General features: G+C 41.1%; 2 protein-coding genes across 2 annotated transcripts in view; one reads left to right on the plus strand and one right to left on the minus strand.

Moving 5' to 3' along the window:
* LOC128414538 (vertebrate ancient opsin-like) overlaps positions 1-16,146 on the minus strand; it is a 99,881-nt gene that overhangs the window by 17,879 nt on the left and 65,856 nt on the right. The gene's annotated exons all lie outside the window — the stretch shown is intronic.
* On the plus strand, positions 3,294-6,271 carry LOC128414539 (G-protein coupled receptor 35-like). Its single transcript, XM_053389958.1, has 2 exons — positions 3,294-4,703; positions 5,297-6,271. Exon 2 carries the CDS (start codon positions 5,309-5,311, stop codon positions 6,260-6,262), a length of 954 nt encoding a protein of 317 aa, XP_053245933.1. The 5' UTR covers positions 3,294-4,703; positions 5,297-5,308; the 3' UTR covers positions 6,263-6,271.

A 16,146-nucleotide genomic window follows, 5' to 3' on the forward strand; every position in this document is an offset into this window, starting at 1 on the left:
GCTATGGTTTTCCCAGTAGTGATGTATGGAAGTGAGAGCTGGACCATAAAGAAGGCTGATCGCCGAAGAATTGATGCTTTTGAATTATGCTGCTGGAGGAGACTCTTGAGAGTCCCATGGACTGCAAGAAGATCAAACCTCTCCATTCTGAAGGAAATTAGCCCTGAGTGCTCACTGGAAGGACAGATTGTGAAGCTGAGGCTCCAATACTTTGGCCACCTCATGAGAAGAGAGGACTCCCTGGAAAAGACCCTGATGTTGGGAAAGATGGAGGGCACAAGGAGAAGGGGGCGACAGAGGACGAGATGGTTGGATAGTGTTTTCGAGGTTACCAGCATGAGTTTGACCAAACTGCGGGAGGCAGTGGAGGACAGAGGTGCCTGGTGTTCTCTGGTCCATGGGGTCACGAAGAGTCGGACACGACTAAACGACTAAACAACAACAACAACAACATGGACGCTAATTCCCACTTATTTAACTGCTAGAAGGGCATCTGTGTTACTCTCCTGCCCTAAATACTGTAAATCAGTATTTCCTAATTTGCTTATTACTGCAGACCCCCCCCCCTTTTTCAAAAGCCAAGCTATGGACTCCCTACTTTGGAAAATTTTGATATCGGTAGTTTTTGTTACGTGAATGCTGCCACGGACCCCCTGGGTGGGTTATGCGGATCTGGGGCCCTCAAACCACCAACTGGGAACCATGGTTGTAAACAAACAAACAAATCTATGTTTATCTTGGTGGGGGGACCCTGTAGGCACCAGAGAAGGCCTCTTCAGGCACATGTGCCCCTACAGCCATCATATTGGTGACTCCCTGTTTATGCAATGAGAAATTTGTCATTTCAACAACATTCCCTGTGATTTGTCTAACAGTGCAACATTATCCATCTCACACGTGATATAAAACAAAGCAAACGCTGAATTTCAGAAAATATTGGTGAAACTGGGATATTTTAAACACATTTTATTACTGAGGAGGCAGCTGAACATGTACATGTTTTCTGTATAAGTTTGCAAATAGTTACAAATCACTTCTGAAGAAATTAATTGTTGCAACAGTCTCTTGCTTACCTTAGACCTCCCTCCTGGAGTTCTCTGTGATGCTGCTGGCTTCGTCTTTCAAGGCAGTCAGTCTTCTGTAGTGGGAATGTTACCTTGAATCTGCACAGCATTTTTAGTCTTCAACTCGCCTCAACTCACAATTTCCATATAACGGGCTGGGAGGAATTGAAGACTGAAAATGACATACAGGGCAATCAAACGCCACTTTTTCTGAGAGGCAAGAGTCCTGAGATTGATGTCTGCTGTGTATGATTACCTGAAATTTTCATGGGAAGAAACCATGATAAAGACCATAGGGGAGAGATTTGTTTATACACAGAAAATATTTTAGAAAGCTCCTTCCTGGTTCTGCTGGAATTTGCAGTTTATTTTGATGGCTTTTACATATCCTTTCTTTTTGGTTAAGAAAGTAAATGCTTTCACACAGTGGCAAACCATCAACATTTCACCTAAAGAGAAACAGGAATTAATTATCATTCCCAAACATGCACATGGTGTCCACCACATGGTACTTGGATTCGATTTGCATTGCACAAGGCAACCGCGTTGCTTGACTGTCCTGCTTGAAGATAAAAAAAAAAATCTTGCTTCTGATTTAATGGAGCAATACAGGTAACAAAGCTTAAATGATAAAAGTAAAAACTTTGACAGAAAAGAATGCCATGAGAGGGTCAAATAGAGAGGTACTTGTACACTACTAACTGACATAACTTTCCACCCTGAGTTCTGATTCATACTTTCAACCATTTAAATCCATAATGCCAATCCTTTGGATCCAGAAGGTTAATGAGTAGTTTGGTGATGTTGGTCCATTTTTGTCTGTTGCACCAAACATAAACCAAACTAACAGTTGTAAAGATGCAACTCAATGGCTTGAAATGAGAAACCTGGTTTTCTGCTACAAGAGCAAGACACAGCAAGTCTTGGACCAGTATGTAACCCCTTCCTGTTGCACTCAGAAGGAGCAGAAGTTTTCGGCTCTAAACAAATGATAGTTCTGCATGATGCCCAAACTCAGGGTGTGTGGTTTCTTTAAACCTATGGTTAGTGAAAACAAGCAAAGATCTGAAACCATGGTTTGAGCTTAATTTGTGATCTCCAATCATACAGAGCCAAATCAAGACATTTTCCTGTCTGGGGCAGAGCAGCAAATAGTGCCCAGTTCCCACAGTTGAGGTCTATAGAATCTAAGGCTGGTCAAGTTATTTTGCCACTTGAGGCAGAAAATTCTATGTATGCCTATTCCCCTCTCTGGTAGGAAGTAAATAAATAATAAATATTTGTTGCCATTAATGATATGCAGAGTTAGCTGCATGACCAATGGTACAGCCAGCCTAGAATTCTAACAGTCTAACACATGCATAACAAAATACTAACTTGTATCACTTTTTATTCTGATTTAGTTTTCTTGTGTGTAGCTTCCTCACTAGGTGTATTTTAGAAAACAAGAAGTGAACATCTAATTGTGCAATCCTGCACATATCTACTATGCAGTATAAATCTCAACAAGGTAACAAGCAATAGGATTGCAGTGGAAAGCAAATGACTTGCAATACTAGGGATGAGAAATGTTTCCTCAGTGACACAAGAGTGAAATGAAACAGCAGTCTAGCATTTCCAACATCTCTTAGAGAAGAGAAACTCTGCATGTGTCTTCCTTTTGGTTTTTAAGAAAGCCACAGCCCAGCCCTTTAGCACGCAAGTGTCTGAACTGTTTAATACCACACATCCCACAGGTCAGGATGCAACAGCTCTACATCACAGAGATAAAGAGACAGTAGAAATAAGGCAGATTTTTCTGGCTTATTTTTAGAAAGGCACTGGTGTTGGTGTTTGTCCTTTCCTGAAATAAGCACTGCGTACAAATGAGTTCTATTCATACTTGTACACAAGGTTAGTAAATACAATAATTACCTGCATTCTATAAGACTATTCAAATGAGTAGAAGCAGAAGTAATTCAATGAGTCTAATCTTTCCATATTTCTGTAGAAATCATTCCTGGGTGGTAGCTTTGCAGTGTGGTAACCTACTTAATTCCATGTGTTTCATTATTGCATTTCAAGTGTTTACAAAGGGCAAGGATATAACTCAATAGAGGAGCACAGGCTTTGAATGTAAATAGTTCTAGGGTCAATTAAGGCAGGAGATGATGAGGAAGACCTCTCGGTCTGACATGCTGAAGATCTGCTGCTGGTCAGAGTAGACAATAGTGGACCAGATGGGACAAATAGTCTGACCTGGTTTAATGCTGTTTCCGTTTGTAACTACATCTTGTAATTTACACATTAAGATTAAAACAAGGAGCCTTGGGGCACCTGAAAGACCAACACATTTATTATGGCATAAACTTTCATGGACTACAGACCACTTCATCAGAAACATTTAGTGCTATCCGGATATATAACTATCCCATCAGCTACATTCATTATTATTACAGGCTGGGGACACCCTATCCCAGAGATAGCTAATGTAACAATGGAATCCAGTGACCATCAGCATCAGCCAGTATGGCGAATGCTCAGGGATGATAGGATTTGTAGTCAAACAGCACCAAGAGAGCACCATGTTGGCTACCCCTGCCCTAACCCTTGACATTTCTATGTTGAAAAGCCTACAAACCTTCTGTTGAAAATGAAAGCAGGAACCAGTTTAATTTTATACTAGAAGTACCAATAAGGGCTGTGGTAGTTTGTGACCCTAATCTTTTTCTATGAAGTTATTGGAAGCTGCCTATATGAGATCAGGCTTTTCCCACCATCCAGCCTAGACTGTGGTGCTCTAGAGTCTCAGACATTGGCCTTCTCCATTGCCTACTGCCAGATCAGAGGCCCTGGTCTTTTGTATTTACTTGGTACTGAACATAAACCCCAAGGCTGATCCCTGACACAAATGAGGTCCTGGTCATCACAGCACTCAATATACAAAATGGGGCACTAGTTGTAGTTCAGCAGTCAATTCAGCAACTTGGATAAAGAACACGGCTTTGAGACTTCCTCTTGTTACTTATATGGCATGTCTGATTGCTGTAAGTGAGGACAAGAAGGTAGAAGAGAGTGACAAAAGTCAGCATTTTGACCAACGTTGGGCTGTATTCACATCACAGTCTGGTTGAACTGATCCATTTTAACCTCCATGTGTGACAGTGGCCCAACTCCAGCAAAGTCCTAATGCTTTAGGCCAGAATGTTAGCATCCACAGAAACTGTTTGGATTCTTCTTTCTTTGGAAAAATAGGACTTATGTTGATCAATGTGTTGATTAAATATAGATTAATTGCTGGGGGAAGGAAATGGGGTTAGGTACAACAACAAAACTATCACAAGGGAGTGAGAAGGGCATGAGGAACCAGAAAAGAATCTGGCAAGATATGCTTTGAGTTTCTGAAGCTTATCGATTTGTGAGGAAGGGCTGGGTTTCCTCTTCCAACGGACGCTGCACAGTTATGCTTCAGATAGTACTAATGCTATAGCACTTGCTTGCAGAGCTCCTGTTGAACTAGCCTCCTGAAAAGGAGGCTGCATCCAATGGAACAAGTGCAACTATCAGCTCTCAGATGAAAGGCTTCATATGGCCTTCAGATGATCAAGGTGATGTTACACTGAACACTTCCTTGTGGGCACCTGGAGTCAGATAAGGCAGGTAATCATTTCTTTGTTTCTTTGTTTACATTTTGCATTATGCTGCTAGATTAAGATATTGGTATTATAGATATATAATACTACAGAGAAGTCAGTCATGATATATAGATCTGAAAATAGGCTCTAAAGAAGCACATCAGGAAACTAGACAGAATGGGCACATCTGAAAGTTTCAAACCAATATGTACCCATGTTTTGAAAGATGGAACAGATACGTTGGTTTGAAACTGATATATATACTTGCAACAGGAATGATTGTGCCCATGGACAAAGCCAGGATTTTTGTTGGGGGGGCAGGCCTTTTTTTTTAGGGGGGCAGAACCTTAGTTTGCTATGTATTTTTATTGAATTTTATTGATTGGGGGCAGCTGCCCCTCCCTGCCCGCTCCCAGCTACACCCATGATTGTGCCCCATATGCTTTTCCGGGAAACAATAATTTTTTGGCGTCTAGTATTGTCCTACTCTGAATCAAGGAGGTTAGGAAACAGTGAAGTTGAACCAGGTGCTGTTGTTAAAACAATCACTCAAGCTTTAATGATCTCTGTGTTCCATTTTTGCTTCTTGTTGTTTTATTTTTTAAAATCTCTTTACAGAAACTTGTCATAATGGCAAACTGCAGTGAAATCAAGATGGATAAGAACATAGTCACTTTTGAATATGTTCTCTACAGCCCAGTCACTCTCTTCGGAGTCATATTTAATACAGTTGCCTTGTGGGTGTTCTGCTTGAAACTGGGCAAATGGACAGAGACCAGAGTTTACATGATCAGCTTAGTCCTGGCAGACTACACACTGCTCCTTACCTTACCATTCATAATGTACTTTCACTACCATGAATGGCCCATTGATACTTTTTGCTTTGTCGTATTCGGAATCAATTGCATGAACATGCCAATGAGCATGGCCGTCATCATGCTAATAGCGATAGACCGGTACATTGCAATCAAACATCCTCTGAAAGCCAAAGTAATCAGGTCTCCACGGAAGGCAGCTGTTTTCTGCTTATTTGTCGGGCTCTGCTGTTTAGTTTATACAATCACACGCATTCGGTCATTCAAAATTAAAGAAGGATATGTTTGTTTTTATTCACACTTTGGTCAAAATGTGCCTCATGCCCTGATCAAACCTATTGTTTTCTTTTTCATACCACTGGTTATATTGTTGTTTTGTTCCATACAAGTCATCCGATGCCTCAGGAAGAAACATAATGCTGGTCCTCATGAAGAAAAGTTAACCCAGAAAGCCATCTGGGTGGTCTCAATCAACCTGGCCACCTTCATTATATGCTTCCTGCCTTTCCACTTAAGCTTTCTGCTTAGTTATGTCCTGAAGGCCGTCAGAGGATCGGAATGCGAGTTGCAGAATGTCATGCATATAACTTCATGCATAGCCAATCTGAATTGCTGCTTAGATGCCTTGTGCTATTATATGGTTACTAAGGAATTCCAGGAAGCTGCAGCTCTCTTGCCTCCCTTCAACGCAATGCAATCCGGGTCCAACTTAACTCAAGATTTACAGATGCAAAGTAAAGCACCTGAAATGGCACCATTACAAAGTTAAACACCTGAAATTACAATGCCATTTTAAGAGGCATGTAGTTTCACCTTTGGAGTACTATGTCCAGCCAATCAAAACCTCATACTTAGGACATTATGTCAAATAAAGCTCAGCAGACAAAGCAAAGACAGTACAGAAACCCAGTATTGTGTTTATTGTAATTTATACATTTTTATCTGAACTTGGTGCCCTGAATTGTCACTGATCAATGTCTTGGTTTAAGGTCTCCTGTTGAAACATCAGATTATGCTCTTATTTACCGGTAATGCCTTTCATTCAAATATGTATCTATATCCAAGATGGTACTTTGTATATTGAAAACCTGCCTTTGTACTTTCCCAGTGATTTTAGTTTGCAGCTGATACAAGCTACAATGCTTTGTAAATTTGTTTTAATGCACACACACACACACACAGAGAGAGAGAGAGAGAGAGAGAGAGAGAGAGAGAGAGAGAGAGAGAGCGCCACTGGGAACCCTGTGTGAGAGTGCTAGATATAATAAATAAATAAATATGATTTTTAAAAATACTGGCTTTATTTCCAAACGTTTTTGACAAAACATGTTCTTAAGGTGATGGTATTTACTGCACTGTTTCATCCCTGATATAAATGAATGATGTCCTTAGTCTCTTACTTAAATGGTGGTGGTGTTAATTAGGATTTTTCCACTGTTTTGAGTTTTGTTTATGTGCTCATCAGCAGATAATAGCATCAACCGCCGAGGAGATCTCCTGACAGCTTTGCTGATTGTGTCAGAATTTTGGCAGAGAGATTGCCCAGAGCTACAGGGAGAACCTGCAAGCACCGAATATAGATACAGAATTTGATTCTAGTAAATTAGTAACACATATATATGCTACTTATTTGCTAGAATCATTGTTAATATGAGTCACTCATATTTCTATGAGGCCTGTGACATTTTAATACACTAGACTTCATAGTTCTCCTTAGTGTGAAATGAAGGCACACAAGAGTCCACGGGGTGCACAGATGGAGCATGCCTCAGGTCTAGCTGCTATTGTGTTGCTATCTTTCTGGATCATGCTCCAGGTGGGCTATAAAATTCAAATTCCATAAGGAGATGTAGAGGACATCACACCATGGTATATATACAGCATGAGAAAGGAAGTTCATTCATTCATAGAAACAAACAAACAAACAAACAAACAAACAAACAGGAAACCATAAGGGCTTCTATCATAGTTCCCAAACATTTCCCCAATGCATCTGCCTTAATTATTTATCTAATGATATTAACATCATCATTAAACCTGCTGATAAAGTAGGGGGAATTGCCATCATGAATAGAGAGGATTATGTGGATTAGGCTACTTGCCAACTTTCTGATTCTCGATTTTATATTAAAATTACTAAAGATCCTACCGACTCTACAACCACCCTTTTAAAAACTGTGTTGCAACATGCATACACCATGGGTTTCATTGATAAACACACATTTGAATTTCTTCTGCCACCTTATCCCCGCATACCTATTTCCTACTGTTTACCTAAGATTCATAAGAATTTAAGATCTCCCCCAGGTAGACCGATAGTTTCGGGTTCTGGTTCCGTCCTGGAATCCGTGGCCAAATTTCTAGATTCTTTCTTACAACCCTTCTTTGTTTCCAAACATTTTCCTTAAGTGATGTTGACTTCAAACAGGTCCCTCCACTCCTGCACTGGCACAACACAGATTTACAAAAAAAGAGAAGAAGTCGTTGTAATTGTGGCTCATGTAACCTTCTAGTGACATGAGAAGACCTTGGAAGTAGGCACCAGGGAGAAGCCATGGGCATTGGAGTACGTAAGGGCTGAATCCAGGACTAAGAGTAGGTGGCAAGGAATAATGCATTTTCTCTACTCCAATGATGGCTGCGATGTGGTCCTCAAAGTGTTGCTAAACTATCTTCCATCGTCCACGTACATTGCTGGCTCAAGTTAATGGGAGTTGTTGAACAGCAACATCTGGATGGCCAGAAATTTGCCACCCCGATCTATTCAAATTGCAACGATCCCAATTATCCTGTGCTTCATGCATGGCCATTTCTGCAGGTTGAATTGATAAGCCAGAGATGCATCTTTAAAACTGCACTGAAATGATTTTTAAAGGACATTGGTCCAACCACAATGCTGTCAGTGATGTGGTGCTAAGGGGACTTCTTATCACTTACAGTGGGGATGCCCAGTAATGCAGGCATTTTGGGGACTGGGGTCCTCAGACGTATTCAGAATGGTTTGTGAGCCCATGGATTTCTCATCCCAGTTGTTTTTCCTGCCCCCTTTTTGAAGGCTTGAATGCTGGTATAAAGAATAAGGATTTACTGGCTATTTTTTTAGTGGCTGCTCAACGATCTGTAGCTGAAACCTCACAAGGATTATCCCTGGATTTATCGTATAAAAATGTCTGGCGATTGGCTGTCACTGAGAATATAACACATAATGTAAAAGTGATAAAAGGAAAGGAGAAAGCGGACATTTTTTCCCCTGCAATATGGTGGCCATTTATTCAATATACAAATGAAACTGGTCTTAAAGATATACTCTCTATAGCATCTTTGCATATAAAACTATATTTGGCTTGAACTATATTCTTTCCTGGGAATGATTATTGGTGTCCTGGTGCCCCCAGGACATTATATGCTGGACATTTGGATGGAGTAATTGGAATAATTAATGTTAATGTACAACATGATACCCATTATAGGGGTGAGAGTTGTTCTATTTATTATTATGTGTGTATATATTTGATAGAGATAGATGATAGATAGACAGATGATAGATCTTGCCCACAAAAGCTAGGAAAGTATCTAAAGCAATCTAAAAAGTGTTGATAAACTATCTGATGTGTATGTTTCCATGGCATCTGTCTAAATGTAAAGGGTTCACAATTAAATTGTACTTGTCAGTCACAAAATTCTTCACTGTGACTTGGCGTCAGATAAAATGGAGGATGGAGTTCGCAACAGATGCCAGAGCAGATGCCTGTATTATAACAGTATATTTTAATCAGCTGGAAGTATGAATATTTTCTACTTTGGAGGAGGATGGGGAGGTGAGGTAAGCCTACTGTTGCATACAGCAGACGTTTTTAAAACTGTTACAGTGAAATTCTTCTGTCAAGAAAAAGACACCCGTATATGCTTCTCTAGGGGACACTGAGCTAATACAAGGACAGAAAAGTCCTGTTGCTTGTAGGACAATGAAAACTAAAAAGTTACTTCCAAATAAGCGATTGGCCTCTATCCAGAGATTGTGCTTAAATCCCATTTTAAACCCCCCCCCCCAGATAATCCCTACATAAATAAAAAGTGCAATACATGAAACTATTATAAAACAGTGGTACCTCGAGTTACAAACTTAATTCGTTCCGGAAGTCCATTCTTAACCCAAAACCGTTCTTAACCTGAGGTGCGCTTTTGCTAATGGGGCCTCCTGCTGCCACTGTGCCACCTGTGTGCGATTTCTGTTCTCAACCTGAGGTACTACTTCTGGGAGTTTGTAACCCGAGGGGTTTGTAACCCGAAGCGTTTGTAACCCGAGGTACCACTGTAAAGCAAAGGGATTATATGGCTATTGACTGGAATTTATGGGTGCTATTCATCATCTAAGTTTTACTCAGATAAGGTTCATTAAAATTAATGAACATGCCTAAGTTAGTCTAAGGTACTCGGGTGGCGCTGTGTGTTAAACCACAGAGCCTAGGACTTGCCGATCATAAGGTCGGCAGTTCGAATCCCCACAACAGGGTGAGCTCCCGTTGCTCGGTCCCTGCTCCTGCCAACCTAGCAGTTCGAAAGCACGTCAAAGTGCAAGTAGATAAATAGGTACCGCTCCGGCGGGAAGGTAAGCGGCGTTTCCATGCACTGCTCTGGTTCACCAGAAGCGGCTTAGTCATGCTGGCCACATGACCACTATACGCTGGCTCCCTCGGCCAGTAAAGCGAGATGAGCGCCGCAACCCCAGAGTCATCCGCGACTGGACCTAATGGTCGGGGTCCCTTTACCTTTAAGTTAGTCTACTACAGTGGTACCTCATGTTAAGAACTTAATTCGTTCTGGAGGTCTGTTCTTAACCTGAAATTGTTCTTAACCTGAAGCACCACTTTAGCTAATGGGGCCTCCTGCTGCTGCCACGCTGCCATTCTCATCCTGAAGCAAAGTTCTTAACCCGAGGTACTGTTTCTGGGTTAGTGGAGTCTGTAACCTGAAGCACGTGTAACCTGAAGCGTAGGTAACCCGAGGTACCACTGTATATATTTTGGGAAGTCTGCTATGCATTTGGATACATCTCAAGATTATCATAACCAAATTTTGCTCTTCTGTTGTATGACAGTTTAGTATGGTATCCCAGATTAAGTCCAGTTGAAATCAGCAGGACAAGTTCCTCACAACAAATAGCTCCCATTGCATTTTAATGGTGCTTTCTCGAGATATAACAGGACTTTTCTCAAGAAGTGGAGGTGGAGCTTTAGCAAGATGAGTTCCAGGGTTGTGATACAGCCATTGGGAACACCTTCCTCTGTGCTGTCATTGTGTTTAATTTGGTAGGCTATTGCTGTAGGCAAGCATCCCTGTTTGGTTGATCTGAAGAATGAACATGAAATGTAAGTGTGGATGAAGTCCCTAAAGTATATAGTCTCTAAATGGATATTTGGAATGTTATAGCTCGGGGCCATTTTTTTTGGAATTGCAGATAAGACAAGAGAGAGCCAGTGCAAACATTTAATGAAGATGCAACAATGGGAACAGACTGTCACATTCTGCAAAAGCTGACCATAAGATGCACCTAGGTTTTAGGGAGGAAAACAAGAAAGCAACGCAAAGCCTCTTGAGTGCAGCGGGAGTGCTCCTCCCGCTGCACTCAGGAGGCTTTGTGTTGCTTTCGCTGAAGCCAGGAGAGCAAGAGGGATCGGTGCGCACTGATCCCTCTTGCTCTCCTGGCTTCAGCGATAGCTGCGCAGCCTGCATTCGCTCCATAAGACGCACACACATCTCCCCTTACTTTTTAGGAGGGGGAAAGTGCGTCTTATAGAGCGAAAAATACGGTACCTGCCGTTCATCCTCGGATCTTAAAAAAAGAGAAATGTTTCTTTTAAAAAGCCTTTGTATTGGCCTGCCACCTGAAGAGAAAATGGGGAGAGTGCTTCATGACAAAGCCTTCTCTTGTTGCCACCCCACTGAGGGACCTCTTGCTAACAGCAGTAGTTAATGTGGTTCCCCCCAGATGTTATTGGACTCCAACTCCCCTCAGCCCCAGCCAGCATGGCCCATAATCAGAAGTGCCCCGTGTTAACCGCCTGTGACATATATATATATATATATATATATATATATATATATATATATAATATCACACAAATGAGTCACTCTGTGCTTAAAAAACCACACGCATGGCTTGGGACTAGTGGGAGTCTTTCTAGATTTTAAAGAAAAGGGCATGACTAAGAATTTGACTGGCTTGCAGCCAGAGAGAGCAGCACATCAAAGGACTAAATCTCCCTGTCCTTTATTCTATCAGCGGCCTTGATGCTTCTTCTCATATTTGATGAGTCAGGTCTTACGAACTGACCTCTGCCCAGGATGGGGGAGGAAAAGGCAAGGAACCATATGCGCAGGTGAAAGGAGTGAAAAATATAACTTGCGGTGTTGCTTTAATATGTTTTATGATTAAAAAATAGCAATCTTTAAGAGCTTTTGTATTCTTCCAGAATAAAGCTCAAAATTGTCCATATACAGTCGTACCTTGGTTTTCAAACAGCTTAGTTCTCGAACGTTTTGGGTCCCGAACGCCGCAAACCTGGAAGTGACTGTTCCGGATTGCAAACTATTTTTGGAAGCCGAACGTCCGACAGGGCTTCCGTGGCTTCCAATTGGCTGCAGGAGCTTCCTGTAGCCAATCAGAATCCACGCTTTGGTTTCCAAACGTTTTGGAAGTCAAATGGACTTCCGGAAGGGAATCTGTTTGACTTCCATGGTACGACTGCCCAGTTGTTAATGAATTTGCACAAATGAGTCCCCCTACTGCTTAGAAAGAAAAGCCAAAGAGACCCAGCTGGCCTGTTTCCTATAATATGCAGAGGGTGTCGTATTTAAAAATACAATGCAGTTAGCAGCACATCACAATGCAGCCCAAATGGGTGAAACTGCCAGGCCTTGACTACGTAGAACCTTACAATGTATGGCTCCAGCTATACAATTACCCTAGAGAGAAATCTAGCTCTAGGCATCCAGTGACACTTCACTATAGATTTTTAGAACAGAATCATAGGATTTTAGAGATGGAAGGTACTTCAGAGGTCATCAAGTTCAACCTCCTGCTCAGGCAGGAATTTTTAACTGTAGCCGATATGGGGAACCTTCAGCCCTCCAGATTCTGCTGAACTGCATTGGCTACACTTGCTGAGGCTGATGGGAGTTGTAGTCCAGCAACATCTAGAGGGCCAAAGCTCTCCCAGACCTGAACTACAGCATCACTAACAGATGCTGTCTACCTTCTGCTTAAAGGTAATGTAGCCAAGTATAAAGTGATGCATGTTGGGGCAAAAAAAATAGATATATCTTTATTTCATATATATGCTCATGGAGCCTGAGCAGGCAGTAGACTGAGGCAGACTGTGGATTGTAGTAGATGGCCTGATGAAGACGCTGTCCCAGTGGGTGGCAGCTGTGAAAAAGGCAAATTCCATGCCAGGGATCAGTAGGAAATGAACTGAAAACAAACCTGCCAAGATCATCATGCAGTTATACAAATTGTCATTGGGACCTGTCTGTCTCAGGAGACAATTATGTGACTTCCGAGCCAAGGAGGTAAGTTACTATGAAGCCTTTAGAAGATATCTGAAAGGCATCCCATTAAAGTATTTTAATGTTTAATATTTTTCTATGTTTTTATATATGTTGGAAGCCACCCAGAGTGGCTGGGGCAACTCCGTCAGATGGGTGGGGTATAATGAATTATTATTATTATTATTATTATTATTATTATTATTATTATTATTTCCCTGTTTTCATCAGAGACATATTAGAGGGTGTGCAAATGCAACTTTATGCAGTTGGGGAATGAATAAATAAATGGAGAGCGGAGCGAGTCTATCATTCCCCACTCTCAATTTATTTGTTTTCCCCACCTGCTCACGCAGCAGGTTTTCCTTCCTTACTGGGCTGTGGGAAAGTCATGGGCTGTCCCACAACCTTCCCAGAGCCCAGTAAGCAGCCCTCTGCCTTGCAGCCCTCTGTGGTTCTGGGGGTTCCTGACTTGGTGTGATTTTGCCTTTGCATGCAGACCCCAGAAACCAAACTCTATGTAAGTAGCAGGCCTACTGCATTTCAAGTGCTAAGCCTGCTTTAAGTTTGCACAAGGGCTTACACACATCCAGAGGAACGAGTCCAGATAATCCCTGCTATTAAAATTTGGGAGTAAGATAAAATAAACAAGTCCCACTGGAATTAATTATTTTACATGCAGCTGAAGCAATAAATATGTACGCACTGGCAAAAGGCAAAAAAAAATATGTATGTGTCCTAAGCATCTGATAGCAACATTTTGGTTTCAACGAATTATAATTCTGTTTCACAAAGTGATGTGGTTAGTTGAAATGGGCAATGTTCATAAGAGGCCCCTGGGCTTGTCAATGAATTATATTGTTTAATTTATGTATTCACTGGATTGAATCGCCAGTTGCATAGAATATGGGGTGTTTGGAGTTTAATTGGATTATCTCCTAATATAATTACATTTGCTGATTATAAATGATGATTAAAAACACTCTTAGGAATACTATAAATACCATATTCAGGAAGAATTTAATGATCACAGGTAGCCCTTGTATATTTACAGTGTGTTGTTCGTGTAATGACTTTAGTTGTTGTTCATTTTCTTCTTTAACTGTGTTCTATTACTCTTTTTCGTTTTTTTATTGTTTATCCTTATTTTAATAATAATAAAAGTGGAAAATGAAAGAACTGTTATACGGAACTGTAGAACAGTGTATCAGAGTACATTTTGATTGCTTCTGAAATAAATTCCTGAATTCCCGAGTAAGAAATATAAAACAGTTTCTTTCCTTTCTTTGGAAATAGTCTTGCCAGTCTGGGCTGCTGTATCTTTTTCCAAATGGGGATATGCATCTCTCAAGGTAACTTTGAAATAAGATTGAAGTAGTGCTAACCTTGAACAAAAACATTCCTTACCCTGTATGGCTCAGAGTTTTCACTTGGGGAGATAAATGGATATGGGTGATAATGGAAAGGCACCCACTGTTGAATATTATTGTTATTATTTTAAGAGCTCCCAGAGTGGATAAATGACACAATAAGCACTGACCAGTTACTTGTGTCACAGATAAATGGATTGAGAGTAACTATTTTCCTGCAAAATACCATTGATACTTCCCTTTTAAAAAAAGCATCCTCACGAAGCGATTGGAACATCTATCTTCAATAACGTTGCTCTGCCTTGTGGAATCCAAAAAAGGAGAGTCCAACTTTCCTCCATTTTCTGTGAACCCTTCTCACCAAAAAGCTACATTTCTGACAGGTAATCTTTATCCCTGTTTTCCCTGTTCTGCCAATGGCTGTCATTTGGCGGATTTGCTGTGAATCAAAATAATTCTGTTTTTGTAAGACCAGTTCACACTGAATATTCATATGTTGATCAGATGTAAAGACCATGCAACTGGAATTAAGTGACTTAAATTAAAGAACAAAGAAGAACCCTGCTGGACCAGACCAAAAGCCCATGTAGTCTATTAATTTGTTCCCACTGTGGTCAATATTCAGAACACGAGCACAATAACATTCTCTCCACATGATTCCCAACAACCAGTATTCATCACTGCCCTAGAATATGCTGTACCCAAGTTGTTCAGGGTTTGTATATTAATACAATACCCTTGACCAGGCTTCCTCAGCCTTGGCCCTCCAGATGTTTTGAGACTACAGTTCCCATCATCCCTGACCACTGGTCCTGCTAGCTAGGGATCATGGGAGTTGTAGGCCAAAAACATCTGGAGGGCTGAGGTTGAGGAAGCCTGCCCTTGACCCTGGCTGGGCATCACATTGGCACCCAGTGCAGATCTTTCAGCAGAGGTGTCTCATGCTATCAGCCATCTCTACCCATCATCAGTCCAGATACTGCATTCTCCATTAACTGGAGCTTCTGGTCCAAGGGCAGCTCCAGTTCAATGTCACTAATGCATGGGCTACACTGACTATCATGATCCAAAGATGGCCATAGCTGGCATACAAGACAAAGGTGATAAAAGACCTGGGTCTCTAATAGCAAAGATGGACCACATGGATTTTGTTTGAAACTGAGGTACACAAGAGAAGGGAACAGTTGATGTTCCGTCTTTTATTGAGTTGTACAGCTTGTGGCATTATCCTGTAATAATATGATCCATCATCCTCATGCCTAGAAACTCTGTGAAAACAACCCTTCGCTTCCAATAGCTTTCTGTTTCCTCACAATAATGTATGGCAAATATCAGATGTGGTGTTTACCTTGTATCTGCACTGTATTATTTGGACAGTGTCTTCCAAAACACAAAGAAGTTCAGGAATGCTGAAGACTAAACAGTATATTTATCTCCAGTGTGCTTCAAGAAGAAGGCCACCTGTAGTCATTGTTCCAAGTTGCACGAGAAACAATAAAATAAAATAGCCACTGCAGTTTATACATGCAAGTATTTGTACTTGTTTAATGACCTTGTCATTAACTCTCTGCTATGTAAACCTCCTGAGTAACCAAGATTAGCCTGTACCCACAGCTCTCTGCCATTACCCCTTGCAACACCAGCAAATATTAGCAAATCAGCACCATTACTAGATATTAAAATATTCAGTGCCAACATAGATGTGGTGCATATTATGCATTTGTGGGGGAAGTGT

Source organism: Podarcis raffonei, chromosome 5 (genome assembly GCF_027172205.1).
Source record: "Podarcis raffonei isolate rPodRaf1 chromosome 5, rPodRaf1.pri, whole genome shotgun sequence".
In the NCBI taxonomy this organism is placed as follows: domain Eukaryota; kingdom Metazoa; phylum Chordata; class Lepidosauria; order Squamata; family Lacertidae; genus Podarcis; species Podarcis raffonei.

Coding starts and splice junctions, on each gene's coding strand:
- LOC128414539 (XM_053389958.1), top strand. CDS start 5,309: ATGGCAAACTGCAGTGAAATCAAGATGGATAAGAACATAGTCACTTTT.